Genomic DNA, 19,028 nt, shown 5'->3' on the forward strand with positions numbered 1-19,028 from the left:
GGCTTGCTGTATAGAGTTCCAAAAAGTTTTACCAGTAAAATTCACCATTCCCACAACTCTAGCAGAGGGACAGAAATGGGTAGCGGTTGTGTAAAGGAACTCTTCAAGAATGTTAGTGCTAGAGAAATCGTAAGTCAGAAGCATATCCTTAATTAAAGACCACTGATGCTGTTAAAATGTTTCTGTCCCTCACCTACCTGCTACACCTCTTAGCCACAGGTTAACATGCCACAGCTGCTGAAGAACGGTCAAACATACGCTGGAGTATGAGCTGGGGGAGTGGTGACCATCGTAAGCGGAAAAGCAGTCCAAGCTGCTTCAAGTCTTTGTGAGGTGAATGCTGGCTTACGGCCTGTGATTCATGAGTGAAGATGGCACAGCGAGTGAAGCAATGGTGTATGTAAAACGAAGGTAGATTCATGATTAACTCAGCATGTGTATACCAGAGGCAGAATAGACAGCTAACTCATCAGGAGCTGGAGCCTTCAGACCTTGATTAGCTCAGCCAGATTTCAACATGCGTACTGCTTTGGGGGTAGGCTCCTACCCCAGCGCTCGCTGTTTGGGCCCTGCTTCACACAAACCAACCCCACGTGCCATACATTGCTTTCTTTTCTGTTTTCAGCCATGTAACTACACCATGCAGATGAAACACACAGGATTTCAAATTTCCAGGAGCAATATATAACTCGACAGGCATATCCCAGGCTTTTCTTTAAAACTCAAATCAGAGGCCTTTGTAAAAGGATATTCATTATCTACATCAAAGCCATGCCCACAGGCACTGCCTACTGCACTTCACCCTGAAACAAATGGGCCCATGCTCTTTTCCAGATCATCCACAGGCGAACCCATGAGGAGTCCATTAACTCGTGCCTTTCCAGGGCATTTGCTTGCTGCCCGGAGCAACCCCGAAAGGACTCGGGGCTGTTGGGAAGGGCTTTTCTCTATGACCAACATATTGAGGAGAGCTCTGGGCGCACAGAAAATCGAAGGTATTTCTGAGTAACTTTCTTCTCGCATCGGAAAAGGTGAAATTCAGATCCTAAGCAGAACTTCATTTAAAAGCAAACCAGAAAACGTCCATCTTTATTAAACACGGTGGGAACACCCAGCACGTTAGCCATCACCGAGATTTGCCCCGAATGGTCACTCATCAACGTTAAGAACGCGCATCGGAATTTGGAGCTGGAGTTGGCCGGAGCCACACAGCCAACGGTAACACATCTCAGGGATTCATGGTGCTACGGGTTGAAGCCCGCCCTCCTCGGGCTCCTCTGCGTCAGGAACTGACACCTATGCGGAGGCAGGACCTGCTGCGCCGTGTGAGGAAACGGCAGACGCCCGGCTGGCCCCGCCGCCTCTCCCTTTCCCGCTCACAGGGCCCCGCCCCACCGCCGCCCCTCCCACCTCCCTCACAGCCGCCACCGCCCCGCCCCGCCCGCAGCAAACCCCGCCCCCTCCCGGGCGCAACGCCCGGCCACCCCGTCCCGCCCGTCGGCTCCTGGCAGAGCGCGTGACCTCCGCCGGCTTCAAGGCCGGCTTCCGGCTCCGCCTCGGTGCTGCCGCCAAATCCTTCCGGCTGAGGCGCAAGCCCAGAGGGGCGCGGGACGGCGGCGGCGACGGAGGCTGGCAGGGAGCACACCCGCCGGGGAACCCGGAAGTGCCCGTGCGGCGGAGCCGGAGCGGCAGGAGCTGCCTGCGCGGGGCTCCCGCGGCCCGGCCGGCCCGGTGAGGGCGGCGTCGGGGCGGGGGGCACGGAGCCTCGGAGGTGTTTGGAGGGACAGGTAACGGGGTCCTGAGAGGGCGTGGGGCTGGGGGAGGGAGGTGCGAGGGGTGTCCCGAAGGTAGGGGCGGGGGGCTGCCGGCTTCGCGGGGGTGCCCGGGAAAGGTTGCGGCGGTGATGGGGGCGGGGAAGGGTCTCTTCAGGACGGCAGGGAGGGCGGGGGTGCTGGGAAGGGTGGGAGGGGAGTGGTGGCAAGCGGTAATGTAACTTCAGCTGGGGTTATGAAGGATATTGGTTTGCTTAGAGTTAAGGGCGGCACGAAGCTGGCATTTGTTGCTATGTACACGGTACTCGAGGTGCCGGGTCGGTGAGGTGTATCTCAGGTGATGTTTTAGTGTGGACTTTTATCAGCTAAAAGTGACAGGGTTTCTGTCATCTAAACTTTATATGAAAGCGCGGTAGACTGCTTGACCTCCTTCTTCTCTGTTTTTTGGTTTGTTTGGCTTAGTTTTTCTTTTGATAGTGAGCAAGCCAGTTATTAGTTCCGATATAGATATATATGTATATAACCTGGAAATTCGTAAATGCAAATAGGTGTGCTTTCATCTTGGTATACATTTCATCTTCATATGTAAGTATATGTATCTCTACATATAGATGTATATGTTTAGAAAGCAGAATTTGAAATATAATTTTTCATACATCTGAACAATGTGACTGTTGCTCTATTGAAAATTAGGCTGACAGATCTATAAATAATTTCTCATGGCCTTGTCTTTTTTTCCTAGTGCTTGACCTGTAATACAGAAATCTTCCAGAATGCTGGAGTCCTATGTAACTCCTATTTTGATGAGTTATGTGAATCGCTACATAAAGAACTTGAAGCCTTCAGATCTACAGTTGTCACTCTGGGGAGGAGATGTTGTACTTAGTAAACTTGAATTAAAGTTGGATGTACTTGAACAGGTATGTTATGTTTACAGTAGTTACAGTCTGTGTCTTTGATTTAAAAGAAGTTGACCAAATAATTTAGATTGGTCTGCACAGATAAATGTTCATTTAGTGCTCACTGTTTTTCTTCTTATGCAAGTCCTTTTTTTTCTCTCTGCATTTAGTTATTGTTGCATTAATTCCATGCCATTTGTTTAGTAATGAATGGTAATTTGTTGCACATTCTGTAAGTTTTGTGGTGTGAAGAGAAAGGCGTTTTTGTGGACATGTTTCTTTCTGTAACCATTGTTTTACAGTACGAAGATTAACTAAATTGCTTTTCCAGTCATATTTACTAATTGCATGTAGTAACCAATTCAAAATGTCATGAAGTAAAGTAGGATGTCTTTTTTAATTATGCATACTTAACACAGATTTGTGTTCTCTATATTGTTTTATGATTCCAGTTTTCATCATTCCAGTTGTATTAAACTTAAGAGCAATTGAGGGACAGATTTGATCAGCTGGTTTGTGTGGATTAGATCAGGGGCTCTGTAAAATTTAGCCTTAAAAAGACAAGCTTGACCAAGTAAAACACTTGATATAGAATTTGGACCCTGCTGTCAATATGAACTGGTTAAGTCTTAGTGGAGGGACCATCTCCTTCTATGCTTATCTGAGTTGACAATTTAAGGAGTTGAGTGTGTGAGACAGATAAAGCTGTTTTCTGTTGCGCGTGGTTTAGCGAGTCTTAGCTAGATTCCTGTGTCCAGATGTAGTCCAAGTGAAGGAACTGAGAGAAATGCAGCAAAAAATAATGGGATATTTAGACAATATGGCCATTGAAAGAAGAATGAAATAGACAGGGAATGTGTTTTTAATTTTGAATAAAATAAGGTGAGACAAGATAGAGCAAGAGTTATATGGATGAGACAAGAAAGAATTGAATAGATTGCACTCAGGAAGACTTAGGCTGGACATCAAGGAAAATTTTCTCATGTTTTAATTGGATTATGAGGCATTGGAGTAGACTGAGAAGACCGCATGGTCTCTCTCAGGGGAGACTTTTTAAAATGTGAAAGAGAGATTTATGGTTAATTAAGTCTCTGAACTTGTTCTGGAAGAGGAGACAATCTTTCAAACGCTTCTGTGCTTCTGTAAAGAGCCTGATTTGTCTTCCTTCAAGTATGTGGTGGCCTCTGTATTTTCTCTCAAGTCTTTTAATTCCTCATTTTCTTGGTACAGCTTGTCCATACAGATGATGTGGATACTAGACTTCAGTCATGTAGGATGTGTTCATCCTGTGAATATTCAAAGCCTTTTTAAATGTCTCTTTATGGAATCAAAGAAGGGTTGATTAGAAGGGAATTCTGGAGGTCATCTAGTCTAGCCTCCTGTTCTGAGCAGGGCTGTTGCCAGCATTATGTCAGGTCAGCTTGTTGTTTTCTCCAGTTAAGTGTTGAAATCTCCTATCTTGGTTGTGAAAACCTCCTCTTTGGGTAAACTGTTCCAGTGCTATACCATCTAGAGAGAAATTTTGTCCTAATAATAAATGATGACTTGGGATGGATATATCAAACTAGCTATATTAACTGGTGCTATTAGGTTTTTGCTACCATCATCTATGTTGCTCCCTTTCAAATAGTTGCAGTTTGCTGGTAAGTGATCCCTGGCTTCATCTTTGTCTGCCTATATATCAGCTGGGTACATAAACATCCAGTGCAATCTGTTAATGTCATGGCTCTTGTAGAGGCAAATGTTGCCATATATACCTGTGCTCATGTCTTATCAGCTTGAATGGGCATGTGAATATGCAATGAACTCAAAATTTAGCTCTGATTCATTTTTTTACATTATTTGGCTGTGTGTTTATGTGAAATGTAGTGATCCTAATTTGGCTCTTATTGTTCTTTGGAACTTGCCTGGACCCACAGACTGTATTTAGGGTGTCCTCTTTTTTGCGGAAGGGATGCTGCTTTATGCCTGCTTATCAAAACTCTGAGTATGTAGTATGTGGTAATACAACATCCCCAAGCCTTTGCAGCTGGCAGGGAGCTCCCTTGAAAAACTAAAGACCCAGAAATTACCAGTATATATTATTTTATTTGGGTTCTCTGCCTGGATGGATTAATAATATCCAAAGTTAGTCACCTTAACTGTTCAGCCCTTCTAACATCCTTTCTGTGCTGGGCTGTTATACCCAGCCTGGTTCCCTGCTCCTTATTTGGCATGAATGCGGCCTTAATTTCATACTTTAGGCTTTGGATACAAATGCACATACCCTAGATATCTTTGTCTGGAGGCTTAAACATTTTCAAAGAATTCCAGCTTTTGTGGAACTATACGGGATTATTTGGGAACATTAGCATAGGTGCCAAACTACCTGGACAAAGCACCTTATCACAGATTTGGGAACAAGTCTATACTTTCTCCCCTCACTCCTTGCACTTCAGCTGATGTTAGTGTTCCCATGTCATGTTGTACTCTTATGGGCCACCAAACAGAGTCCCAAAGGACAGATGAGAACAGAGTGTAAAATGCTGTCTGTCTTCTAGAAGATCTTACTTTATTTTTGGGATCAAGTTGGAACCAATACCTTTTGAAATCAGGTGTAATATAGTTGTTGACATAGAAGATTCATCAGACCCAAAGAGAACGTTTCAGTACCTGAAAATAGTTTGCATGTTTTTACATACATTTATGTATGTTTTATATGCTCTCGTTAAACTAAGCTGAATGTTATTGCAATAACTTTTAGGGTCTGTCCTTCCCCTGCCCCACCTTTTTTTTTTTTCTTATCTGACAAGATCAGTTCTGTAGTGAAAGCTGAGTATTAGTTTGTATTCAGATTTAACCTTCTAGGTACAATGTAACTTTTGTACATAATTACATCAATCTCTGAATAGCCAGTTAATTTTATAATAATTATCTTCAGTTGTAGATAAAATCTAATAGAATTTTGGTATTAGTTTTTTTTCCTGTACTGGGTGATTCAATTTCTAGAAGACAAAGCATTCCAAGAAATTTTCCATCTACATGTAATAACTGGCACATCGTACAAAAATTATTTCAAGACAGTATTTTGTAATTAAACTTTAAAATTAATATTTAAATATTGCTTTATAGAAAAGGCTTTTAAGCACTTTTGGCAACTTTTATGTGAAGTCACTATGGTACCAGAGGTAACAGAACTACCTATGAACTTGGTAACTAGCTTGCGTGTAATATTTCTGTTGACACAGTGGTACCAAAGAGATAAGATACTTGGCAAGCTCTTTTTGCTGCTTGTGAATATTTCCACAATATTGTAGCTTATTATGTTAGCTGTCTTACAAACTCAGAAGGGAAAGATGAAGTGGCCTTTGATTGGAAGACAAAGAACTTGATCTAAAGATTATTGAGTTTTATTCATGTGGACTTTTTATATCTGAAATAATTCAGAAAGAAAGAAATATGAAAAATGCTAGTGTACTTAAAATAATTTTAGGTAAATGAAGGCATTAAAATATCCTTACTGTAAGTGTCTGTGTTATGTCCCACTGGGTTACTTGTGAAATACAGCCTTGAATGTGAACAAAAGGTATTTGAGTTAATACTGCTGTGGAAGAAATAGTACTTGCCTATTGCCCCAAAGTTTGGGAGAGTCTTGTATTTTAGGGCAAGGGGAATTATGATCATCTAGTCTGCAGTCTTGCATGATGGTGGTCAGTTATTTATGTGTCAAGCCCAGGAGTTTATTTTCAGCCATATCTTAATTTTTTGAAGGATTTATATGATATAAATGTAAAGTCTAATCAGTCATAAGTACAAAAGATATATTAAGAATTTCATGCTGTACCTAATGAAAGGGGAAAGATTGCACAGGAAAGGGAAAGAATAAAAATGGTCTTTGTTATGCTGTATTATGAGCAAGTTACTAAATTTGGCACACATTTGTTTTGTATTGTCTACTGAAATAGCACAACAAAGATCTCTCTGCATTGCTTTAAGGAAACTTGCTTGTGCAATTAGGATAATGTCAGACAATATCTGTGTCTAAATTCCTTTGAAAAAGAAGAACTGTGTCTTCTAAATATGCTGTGCATTTGGCTGTATCACCTCATTTAGAAAAAATTCCTACTTCTGTTTCTTTCTGTCTTACAGTTAACTAGACAAAAATGAGAATATGTTAAATCTATCCAGCAAATAGTGGAAAAAGATCTATTCTACAATGCCTTCTGAAGTAAACTCATAACTTACACTTGTGAACACAAGTCAGGATCTAAACAGACATTGCGGTATTGATGAATGACATAAATTAAGTATCTGTGAGTCTGGAAAGGGAATTTATTTCTATTACTGTTAATAGTGATAGTTTACTGTCTTGATTCATGAAAACATTATCTCTCAAGTTGTAATGTATTTTTAGATTGCACAGGTTTTTGATAATTTATTTCTGTGCCCCCTTCCCCACCCCCGCCAAGCTGTGGGACATAAGGTACTTTTATTGTGTGATTAGTGTAGCAACCCTGTAGCTAAACTGTCCAGTACTTGCTTTTCAGTGGCTTAACCGAAACTGTCTGGATTAAAATTTTATTTGTGTTGATTGTAAGCCTAAGGCTGAATTTTTAGTAGGAGAGAGGCTTTTAGCTGAAATACTGCAGTACATTAGTGAATGAGATGAAGAAAAAACACTTTGTAAAAACAAACTAACAATTTTCTTCAAACTGTTTTTATGAGAAAGTCTGTAACTCTCATCTTTTGGAATGGGGACTTGAAATGAAATGTGACTTTGCGTAAGCACGGCCAAGGTAGGACTCAAGAGTTTCCCTGACATGAGACAGGTGTGGGTTTTTTTTGAACTTCATTAATGAAAGCTCATTAAACCCCTAAAACTAATTTACATACTGAAAGCTGTACTTTGCAAAAAGATAGAGCTATAATTTTGTGTAGTTGTCTTCTCTGAAGATTTTGTCAGCAGTGAATATACTTCATCTTAGCTCTTGGATGCAAGATGAACTTTTTCATAGTACCAGTAGAAAGGCTGAGGAGGTATCAGCTGCAGAATGGAGACAGTGTTCCTTAAAATTGCTCCTATTAACAGCTGTTGTCACTGTGATGGTGCTCAGTATTTGTGTGTAAGAATAGTTGACTTCTCTTTTGGGTGACTAATAATTAGAGGCTATATTAGGATGCTAACCTGTCACAGTTGCAATAGTGGTTATTTCAACTCTGAACTTATGATGCGGTAACTACTTAGAAAAATCAAAATTTTAGTGGGCTTTCAAAATGTGTCACTAAGATTTGATTATGAAAACATGTCACTAAGATTTGATTATGGTTTCAAGATGTTAGGCAAATGATGACTTAACTAGCTTCACAGAAATATTCTATAGGTAGACTTTATAATATATGTCAAGTACGAAATGCAAAATCCACTTGTCCTCAAATTTTATTCGTGTAGAACTTCTATACAGCAGGGATAGGTCTAGGGTCAAGCAGTGCAGGAAAACAGGCTTTCTGGATCCACTTCTGGATGTTTGAAATTCCCTAGCAACTTGCTTGCTTGACCTCCCTCAGAGTTTCATGGACCTTCTCTATTTAACTTCTACTCATTCATAGGAGTACTGAATCGAAGCATATAAGTACCTAAACTGAGCCAAGGTGCAAAGGTGCTTAAGCCCTGGGTTGCCCAGTTTTGCCAGGGAAATTCTGAAGTTCTGAACAAAGTTTTATGTCCCTGAGTTTACTAAAGAACACAACAGTTAAGAATCTGGGGATGCTGGTTGACACAAGGCTCAGTATGAGTCAGCAGTGTGCCCTGGCAGCCAAGAGGGCAAACTGCATCTTGGGGTGCATCAAACACAGCATAACCAGCCCGTCAAAAGAGGTGATTATCCCACTGGACACAGCGTTGGTGCGGCCTCACCTTGAGTACTGTGTGCAGTTCTGGGCCCCACAATTTAAGAAGGATGCGAAGGTCCTTGTATGTGTCCAGAGGAGGGCAACACAGCTGGTGACAGGGCTGGAAGGAATGTCCTACGAGGAGTGGCTAAGGACTTACTTTGCATTTGTCTAGTTGGGAGAAAAGGAGGCTGAGGGGTGACCTCATTGCTCTCTACAGCTTCCTGAGGAGGGTAAGTGGAAAGGGAGGTGCTGATCTCTTCTCCCTGGTATCCAGGGATAGGATGCATGGGAATGGTTCAAAGCTGTGCCAGGGGAGGTTCAGACTTGACATTAGGAAGCATTTCTTTACTGGGAGGGTGGTCAAACACTGGAACAGGCTTCCTAGAGAGGTGGTCGATGCCCCAAGCCTGTCAGTGTTTAAGAGGCAGTTGGAAAAGGCTCTCAATAACATGCTTGAACTTTTGGTCAGCCCGCAAGTAGTCAGGAAGTTGGACTGGATGATTGTTGTAGGTCCCTTCCAACTGAAAATATTGTATTCTAATGGCTGAAACTATCACCGAGCACCTAGGACACTTAGATTCACTTCTTTCTCAACCTGAGAAGATTTCCACCTTTAGTTCCAAGCATCTAAGATGAAGATGCAAACACCAAGCTATAAGCAACTCCAAGTGAAGACATCCATTGTTTTTTCCCCATTAAAACTTTAAAACTTTATAGCCAAAAATGCCAGGATAGGAGATCAGAAAGGTAAGAAGATGTATCATCATTGAAGCCTCATCATTAGAATACTTAGTATTGAGAACGCTGACTTAAAATTCTGGCATAATATCAAATATTGTTTCTTTATTTTGCACTAAGCACCTATTTTCATTATTCTAAGTCTTGATTTCTAGTCCTGGGCCCAGGTCTCTAGCCTGACCGTTCTGTCTGATAAATGTTAAGCTCATGCTTCCCAGGAGAACCCCTGAAGCTACTGGGCAAATTTCAACACTTTGTATCCAAAGAATTTATCTAAACCTTGGCACCTTGTTTCCTGCTGCCTTGCTGCATACAGCAGCTGGCTCACTGGGGCTGTCCTATAGAGGTGTGATCTATGCATTGACTGGGTGGAGTGCCAGGCATTTGTTAGGAGTTCTGGACTGACTTGGACCAGTTTTTAAAGCAGTGTGACATCCATGGTAGGCCTTGGTGAGGAGGTTTTGCCAATGAAGAATTTAGTAACTTTGTATTTACTGAGCAGTTTGTGAATGGGGCAACAATGGGCTGATCTTAAGAGCACGGAGCTCTTGCAACTCAAAGTACTGAAATATTTTGGAAGAAATTGCCTTGCTGTGGCTTTGTCAATGTTTGTTTAGTTCCAAATTTATGTTCTTTGGAATAATGCAGGCTGCATATCAATGTATTTACTTTCACCTGGTTAATACCTACTTGCTCCTTGAATAGTGACACACTTTGCAGTTACTTCACGCAAGAGATGTGGTTTTAAACTGTCTTTTATTATCAAGGACCTGGTAATCCAAATGTCTTCTTTGAACAGACTAATTGTAATGTAAGCGTGCAAGCGATTATAAAGCCAATTGCCAAGCCCCATGGGACGCTGCTGATTTGGAGAGGGAGAATAAATTTTGAATTATGTTTTATGCTAGAACTGTACAATTTTAAGTTACAAATGTGTCTTGAATTTTGATATATTTCAGTATTTAATTCATCTCTTTGTTGTTGTTAGGAGCTGAAACTACCATTTACTTTTTTAAGTGGGCATATTCATGAACTTCGGATTCATGTGCCATGGACAAAATTGGGATCGGAACCAGTTGTCATCACTATCAATACAATGGAATGCATCTTGAAATTAAAGGATGGAGCTCAGGTAAGAAATTTGATGAATGCTTTTCTAACATGGAGAGGTTGATGAGAATGGTCACTTTCTTTAAAGCCATCTGAAGAATCAGGCATGTGAAGCTGCGGGCCCTGTTATTTTCCAAGAGGCTAATGTTGTTATTCTCATCGTGGCTAGTATCTTCCTTTATGCTTATTTTAAATTCTTTATTAGCTGTAGCTATGTTCTTGCAGATGTAAAAGCTTGTTAATAGTGCTCTGCCAGAATTTTCCTATGACTAGACAAGAAATGGACTTCAAGAGGAATATAGCATCCTGTGTGCTTCAAGCTTCTGCCTCCTAAGAAGCAGTGCTGGTTGCTTGACAGCTGTGTGCGTTACCACTGAGCATTGGGCATTTTTCAAAAGATGTGTTGTTATTATTGAAGGAATGCTTTAAAGATCCTGGAGTGTAATTCTCATTTCCCTTTAGAAGTTATAGTACTTGCTTGAGTGTATTTGGAAGACTTCTTACATGTAAGGGTCTCAAAGGGCTTTTGTTTATTTGCTCACAATGATTTGTCCATTATGCTGTTTCACAGGCTCAGGAAAGATTTCCTTCTGACACAATGAAGCTGAAATATGCAGTGGCTCAATTTTGTTACATGTCTAACTTAGTTAACAAAAAGTACTTGGGTATGTTAATGTTGAACTTGTTTTTTTAGTCAGTGGTGCTCTAACTCTAGAGAGGTTTTGTGGCTTGCCTTTTTTTTTTTTTTTTTGTTAAGGCCTTGTTCACATTTCAATTTCAACAGAGTCCTCCAGTTATATTAAGGATCATGCAAAAGAAAATTTCAATTTGTTCAAAGCTCTCAAGTGTTTGGTAGGGTGCTTGATGAGTTGTTAACATTTAAAATCAATAATTAGATATGAGCCAGCAAGAACATTGGAAAAAAAATTTTCCTTTATGCTTGATATTTCTTGTAATATTCTTTTACAGTTCCAGGGCTAAAAGGCTTGGAGTAGAAATCTCTAGTCCCAGGTATGCCACCCACAAAGCATATGCTTGCATTCTGTGGTTACACTTAATCTATGTGCGTATGTGCATATACACACATCTACGCACACCAACAGCCAATGCTAAGTACTTTTCCAATGTTAAGGTAAGATTTTGAGGCCAGATGTTCCATGAGAAATGTGTTTTAGAAGCAGCAAATTGCAACTAATTATAGAAGTTGCAGAAGAAGATCTGTAGCCCATGACTTTGTGCAACCCAGAACTAATATTTAATATTGGACCATGCAGATGGCTACTGCTGGAATGATCAGATTTCCTGCTTGCATGGTATTTGAAACTTAAATTTTGTGGTGCATACAGCAAAAGGTCAAGTGTCACAAATGTAAAGCCCTCTCAAAACAATTATTTGTTACAGATGTTTAAGATTCAGAGGCAAGAAAGGATTTTTGAAAATTGCAACTGACATTTGAACAAATTATTCAGTGGTATGTACGCTCAGGAGGGTAAAATTTGGGTCTGTGCCATAGAAGGATTACCTTTGACTAACAAGAATGTAAATGAAAACACTTTTGTGCTGTTTTCTGAGGACATGGTTTAAAAAGTTGACAGCTTGAATTTTATTTCTTGAATTACTATTTGAAAGTGTTTTATAAAAAGAAAATGTTTTGACAAATTCTTGTGTTCTAACTTCCAGTGTAACAGTGTACTTGGCTAAAACCAATTGTCATAAAAGTCTTTGTAGTCAGTGAATGAAAAACCTGAATGAAATAGAATATTTCTGTGGAAAATGGTAGAAAAATGACCTTTCATTGAATTTAGATCCAACTGGAACTGTTCTGCCAAGAACTTCATATCGGTGAAGAGCATAATTAGCAAGAAAGTTTAGTTTAGTTCTCAAACTTATTGGCTTGATCGTGCATTTCCCTCCTCAGTTGAAACTTCTAATGAGCACATGCATAATTTCACCTGAGAAAAAGTAAAGTTTCTGACCTCAACTTTGTGTATTCTTTGGAAAGGGGCTATTTCAAAGAACGTTTATTTTGATGACGTGTGGGGATTAAAATACATGGCATTGTTTGAAGCTATTGTCCAGTGGAGCCTAGAGATTTTTGTGAGCAAAAAACTCTCTCCCTTTGTATGTTTTTGAAGAGTGCCAGTCCCCGGGAATGTTTTTGTACATCTGTGCTTTATTCTGATGCTGTGTCATTGTTAGTTCAGTTTCAATGTTAGTTTGGTGGGGTTTTTTTGTTGTTTATGCTATTGCAGCATCTCCTCAGCTGAGAGAAAAGTTTGGAGTAGACGGTAATGGCTCAACTTCTAGTTTTATGCTAATAATCTCCTTTTCTAAGCAGAAATGTTGTATAAGTGGTAAGTTCACCCAGTGATATACAAAATCCACAGTGTAGAGTTAGTGGTCTTTTTAGTGAATTTTGAACTTTGAGCATTTTGAAGGTAATTGCTATTCCCCTGTTTTCTGTGCTTTTTCTTCCTTTCCTTCTCTACAGGTGATACTACCACTTCTAAAACTAGAAAGTTAAATAAATGTGGCTACTTTATAAGAAAATGAAACTTAAGTCCATCAGGAACAGAACTTTGCAGTGATTAAAGTGGTGTTCTATTGAACATGCTTTGTATGTGCTGTTTTGGTTATGAATTTAGTTAATGCCAGTAATTGAAGTAGAAATTGGGTGGGAGGCATTTTGCATTACTTTTTGATATCTGTCAGCTTAATGGAACTGTGCCTGTGTTTTTGCTCCTGAATGTAATCTTATGCAGCACTGAGTTCTAAGTATGACCATATATGATGTTATAAAATTAATGAAATATGTTGGTAAGTACGATTTGAAATGTATTCTTAAGCACTTAAATGTGGCTCTGAAGTTTGCCTGACTTGTATTTGATAAGTTATGGTAATTGACTCTCATGAGACTGTTCTTCATGAGAGTTATGTATTGTTTTAGAGGATGGTTAAAGTTCTAGTATTATATTAAATCTCAGGACTTTCATCTAGAATTGAAATCCCCTTGCTAAACCTCTGTTGATGCTGTCTTTCCTCCTAGAGTTTTTCTCCTTTTTTTGTCCTGTTGGACCTTTCTTAACATTTTCCTTTTCTATCCAAATTCTTTCTTTTTTTTTTTTTTTTTAAAGCTATTTGAAATTCTTTGCTCATTTCTCTTCCCCCCTCCATGCCACAATACCTCTGTGCCCAAACCAGAGGCTTTAAATTCAGACTGTGCAAATTGGGAAGGACAAGCCTGTGTCTGTTTCTTTCACCTTCCTGACATTATAACTAACCACAAGACTAATCTTCTTTATGTTCAACCTTCAATTCTGTGGTTTTTAGTCTTGGAACTGATGCAAATGAGGAGATTCAAAGAGAAATGCAGTATCTGTATTACTGCTTCACTTTTGAGTCCTTGCCTTTAACCAGAACGCAGTGCATCAGTAATATGCTGATGTGTATGAAGATGAAAACTCTATCTACTCCAAGGATAACTAATTATGGAATCGGGGAAGACTGTTAGATACAAGCACTTACAGGGGCACAGGGAAATCAAGTAGTTGTTTGGATCACCATACAGGCAATTAAACGCTGTTCCTTTTATGAGGCATTATGAAGGAGGTTTTGAAGGAATATAACAACTTTGTGGAGACAGTGGAGAACAGCCCACAAGCATGACTGTCAGAATAGCAGATGCATACTGTCATATTCTTATCTGAAAATCAGTAGAGACTGCCATCAAAGAATGGTCAAAGCAGAAATTGATCTTGACTGGGAAATGATTGAGATGGTAGATTGGTGTGCAGACAGGTTATGAAGGATTTTGAAAGTGAAGACAGGAGGCTTGTGTTTGATGAGGGTATAGTTATATAAAGTTTTTGCTTAGGTGGTAAAGCTAGCTCCAGGTCCGAAGCAGTGCTTTGCTGTTTTTCTCCTTCTCATCTGGCTTGTAGTAGTTTAATTGAATGTGGCTGTATGGACAACCGGTGCCATTTTCTCCGTTTGAGTGTATATGTATGCTGTTCAGTGACAGCAAAAATGTGGTAAGACTTGAAGTCAGAGGACTAACTGCCTTTATTGACCCACCTTTCTGCTTTTCATTTGCTCATGGAGAAGCTCAAGGTCTTTATTTTTAAAATATTTTCATTTGGTACTTATGCATTTGCACAGTGGTATCTTTAGTTCAGTAAATCTGATATTGAGTTTTAACACTTGTATGCAAAGTTTAAGGTGAAGATTAAATTGAGAGCTGCCCTATAGGAAGCAAGCTATGTCATCAGCTAGTTTTGAATCATAATCTCAGGTTAACAATGAATATGAAATTCATCATTAAGCAGTCAGTTCATGCTGCTTTTATTTGTGTTTTAATAGCTTAATATAACAAAGGGAATTTTATCTGTTTCTGTGTGTGTGTGCATACAAATGAGTATATATAAGTAACAAGAACAGTTTTCCCTATTACTTTTAATTAAAATAAATTCCTTTGTCTAAATTGTACTTTAAGTAGTTTAATCTTTTCCAAAGATTCAGGAAGGTTTGGCAGAGCCTTTGTTTGGGTTTTATGCCATTTTCTGTCAAGAGCTCCAGTCTGAAGAGTTCTTATGTTTTCTATGAATTGTTTCATGTGAAAAGTGCTTTAGGTAGGAGAGTCTCTTTAAAGGATATTATCTTTCTGAGGGAGAAATACCATGTCCCACAAAACTCTTGCAAAAACATTTATTAAACTTATTCTTTCAGTAGAGGAATTAGTAAAGGCAGGCTGCAAGAGCTGCTAGAGAAGGCCTTGCAGCATTTGGTTCAGACACTTGTCTTTGTATTTCCAGGGTTTTCATGTGAGTGGCTGAAGAGGAGGTACTGAACAGCTTTGCTTAAAGCTGGATTAATATTCATATGTTTTAGCCGGGCAAGCAAGAGTGACTATATAACTTACCTATTTTTTTCTACTAAGCAGTTTCATATGAAAAGACTTTAAAAGCAAGGTATCTGACATTTTAGATTGCAGTAATTCTGCTTGCAAAAAGAAGAAACTGCCTTTGCTGTGAATTTGTTCAGACACCTATGGGCACATTTCTTAATGCTCTAGCTGTAGAAGTCCTTCCACTGCCATTGTGTTGCTTCAACCTGAATAGCTGGCTTGCTTACCTAAGTGCCTGTTACCATGTTAGTAATTTTGGACAGTTTTCATGTGAATTTGTCAGCATGTTTCTTTTTGAAGTCCTTTTCAGGGCTAAGTCATGGTGATTTCAAATGTCTGAAGCTGATTACTATGAGAGGTATGAGTGGTCCCACTTGATTCCTTCTGTGCTTGTGCTGGCCCCTAGCAGAGCTTCCAACGTTGGTGTGCTGCCAACAGGCAAAGATAGAGGAGCAATCCTGACCCAATCCTAGTGCTTAGTCTGTGTGAGTGAGCCTTGCTTTTAGGTGTTTCTGCTACAGAACAAGACTTGGGATAGTAAGCACTTTCGCTTTCTGCTCCATGCAGTACTGGATGACATCTTCATTGGCAGTGCTGTACCTAGCTTCTGAGAACACCCATAGGAACAAGGCATGATAAACTGTCCCAGTATCTTCAGAATACATGTAACTGTTTATGTGAGAAGAATCTGACTAGGAGGACGCTGTTCTAAGCAGCCAAACAGTGGACAACCAAGCAAGACAGGGAAGGTATGAGTGCCCACTGTAACAGAACTTTCTGTTTATTGTGACAGAACTTTCTGGTTATCGTAACATTTTCCCAGTTTTTTATCATGACAGTACATATGTACGTGAAAGGTGTAAACAAGTTTTCCTTTCTTTCTGCCAGCTTGTCTTCGAAACACTTTCTCCAACTGGCTGAAAATTAAATGCTATTAGAAAGATTTAAAACTCGATAGTTTCATTCATTGAAATATTTAGTCCTGCAAATGTCAACATTATATGTCTTTAAAAAGAGAAGCCAAGTACACTGTGTCAGGCATGTTTACTGTGGTAGCAGATTCAGGAACAGAAAAGCAGTCAAAAATGTAGTTGGGGCTGTGTTCTTACTAAGGAGCTCAGATTTTGAATGCAGCTCATTTGAAGAGGGATATTGTCAAAACAGTTAATGGTTGGACTCTTATGATCTTAAAGGTCCTTTCCAACCTAAATGATTCCATGATTCTAAAATCAGCCTGGTCATTATTACAAAATGTATTGAGATTGTGTAACACCAATGATTTTCGATAGTTTTTTTTATGTTCAAATGGATGCACTTTGCAAATTTTAAGTGTAATGAAGAGAGTGCAAGGCAAGGGTATGGGCTCAGTGTAGGTGTTGCAAGATAAGGAATCTGCCAGGAGCTGTGTGTGTAGTTACAGTTTTCCCTCCAGTGCTTGTAAGCAGCTGGAGCAATAGTATCTAGTTAGTAAATATTGCCTTTTCTCAGCTTCCCCATTGTTTTCTGAACAAAACCTTCTCTGTATACCTCTTTGTGGTGTAGTTCAGATCGAGTTTGTGCTTTTGAAGAAATCTCCTGGCTGCCTAGGCTTACTGTGCTTTGACCTCCATTGTGGGATGGTCTCAGAACTAATAAGCTGGATCCCTTTTGGGTGAAACTAAAAGGAAAATATACTCTAGGAGCATGGTAATTGTGCTCCAGCGGTGAACTGAAATTAATGAGAATGGTTGTCTTGTGTGAGTTGTTAATAGAATCAATACTCTGTGATCACTAGCCATGGTGTCGTCTCAGATTAAGAGCACAGTGAATCCCACTAGACCAGTTGATTTTTTTTCTCAGAAGTTGTTCTGGCTGTCTAGGTTCAGAAAGTCTGTCTAACCCACATTTAATGCCTGCTTCTCCGCTTTTCATAGTTAGCGTGTCTGTGACAGTAGCCATCTCATGAAACATCTCTTTATGGACATGATGCAAGCACCACTTTTTTTTATTTTCCCCTCTCCTCCTTTATAAAAGCACCTCTGAGAATGTGGTAAATTTGTATGTTCATCTTATCCAAGGGTTCAGGAAAAAGTTTACATGGTAAGAAAGCATAATCTAAGCTTCCAGAATGATAGATTTTTATCACTCTGTTCATTTTTATAATGATTTAAGTAGCAAACATTCTGCAAATAGTCTGGAGTTGCTCTCAGAATGTACTCTCTCTCAAACTAGAAGAAAAAGGAAAACTGTCTGTGGTAGTCAAGGAGGTCCCATATTACAGGCAAATACCAGCGCTTGATATTTACATATTTGATGTGGACAGGAGACAGCAAATTAATACTCATATCCTACTTCCAGCAGTGTCTTGAACTCTGTATAAACAGCAGAACATTTTGGTATGAGATCATTTGTCAAGAAGACTTCAGAGTAAATTGGAAGAATTTTAGGCATATGAGGATGCAGTGATAAAGAAGGTAACGGACAGAGGCAAGACTAAGCAGTGCAGCTGCACTTCAGATTGTCATCATGAAATTTCTTTCTTAGGCATGAACAAGTGAAGTCCTTATGTCCTTCCTACTGACAAACCTCAAGGTTTCATTATCCTGTGTAGATACCTCATAGTGTTGCTGCTGTTTATTTTGTTCTCCTATGTGCTGTGGAAACCTAATCCAATACTGGTAGAGAGCAAGAAGTTTCTGCTTTTAACATTTTAGAAGTCTAGCTCTAAAATTCCTGTTCTTTTGTTCCTTCTGTCCCGAGCTACCTCTTTCTAAACTGATGGTTTGCTTCAGTTTGCAAAAAATGGTTCAAGGGCAGTCTTCATAATGTAGTGCTCGTAGCTGTAAAGCTAATTTGACATGGACATATTATCTTATAGCTGCTGTACTGGTGGAGGACTGCTGTTTAAAACCGACTTTCTTCAGAAGTAATAAAGCCTGCCAACTGTTGGGGTTTTGTTGAGGTTCAAGACCTCAGGTTCCCTAGTTGCCTTGTCATGACTTGTGGTACTTTGTATCTTTTAGTACACTCATACAATTGGTTTGTTGTAGGCATACGGACTAGGCTTCTTGTGATCTATTCTAAATTGCTTTTTTTGCTTTTCTGGAATTTAAATATTTAGAATTAAAGATTATTTGGTTTTTATTACTGTTTGGCTATATTGGCTTAGACTGGCTCATTGACTTTTTAAGATGTCTGTTGTGCATTCGGAAACATGGCCTTTCCAAAGAGGAAATAACACTTTCAAGTTTTAAACAAGCCATTGCCCTCCAAAAAGACAGCTTAATTGTCCTTTAAATTTAAGGACAGAAATATATTTACTTATGTATAAACATGGGTTATATACATTAATGTTTTGATTCTTTATACGTATAAGTGCACATGAACTTCATTTTAACTCCCAGGTTTAGAGGCTGAGCTTTTTTTCAAATGCTTGTGTCGTGCTAGCTGTGTATGTCATTTAATGTATGAACTTTCTATGGGCTGTTAAACAACCCTGCAGCTGCAGAGACTGCAGCTCCAGTTTTCTTCCTTTAGCAGGTAAAGTTTGAGTTAACTGGATAGTTGCAGGATATGTACGTTTCCAAGAGAGCTCTTCTGGAGTCCTCTCTGACTTGCTGTAGTGTTCCAGGTATATTTGCAAAAGTAGGCACTTCACAATTTGTATCAGATTTATGGTGTTGCTAGCTTAGCGCAAGAAACGTGTTTGGAGCATGCCTTTTGAAGTTAGTTGGTCTTATGCAGAACATCAGTTGG

The 19,028-nt window shown here is 39.6% G+C and overlaps 1 protein-coding gene across 8 annotated transcripts in view; it reads left to right on the forward strand.

Annotated features, from left to right (window-relative positions):
• The first annotated feature begins 1,606 nt into the window (after nt 1–1,606).
• Nucleotides 1,607–19,028, forward strand: part of VPS13B (vacuolar protein sorting 13 homolog B) — a 486,539-nt gene continuing 469,117 nt past the window's right edge. For 4 of the 8 annotated variants that reach the window (XM_069779763.1, XM_069779764.1, XM_069779765.1 and 1 more), the window contains exons 1-3: nt 1,609–1,787; nt 2,515–2,692; nt 10,269–10,412. In XM_069779763.1, coding sequence (XP_069635864.1) covers nt 2,546–2,692; nt 10,269–10,412 — 291 coding nt within the window. In that variant the 5' untranslated portion in view covers nt 1,609–1,787; nt 2,515–2,545. Of the gene's footprint in view, nt 1,788–2,514; nt 2,693–10,268; nt 10,413–19,028 lie in introns of all 8 variants that reach the window. The other 4 variants (XM_069779758.1, XM_069779762.1, XM_069779761.1 and 1 more) reach the window with 2 other exon arrangements.

Source organism: Haliaeetus albicilla, chromosome 3 (genome assembly GCF_947461875.1).
Source record: "Haliaeetus albicilla chromosome 3, bHalAlb1.1, whole genome shotgun sequence".
NCBI lineage: Eukaryota > Metazoa > Chordata > Aves > Accipitriformes > Accipitridae > Haliaeetus > Haliaeetus albicilla.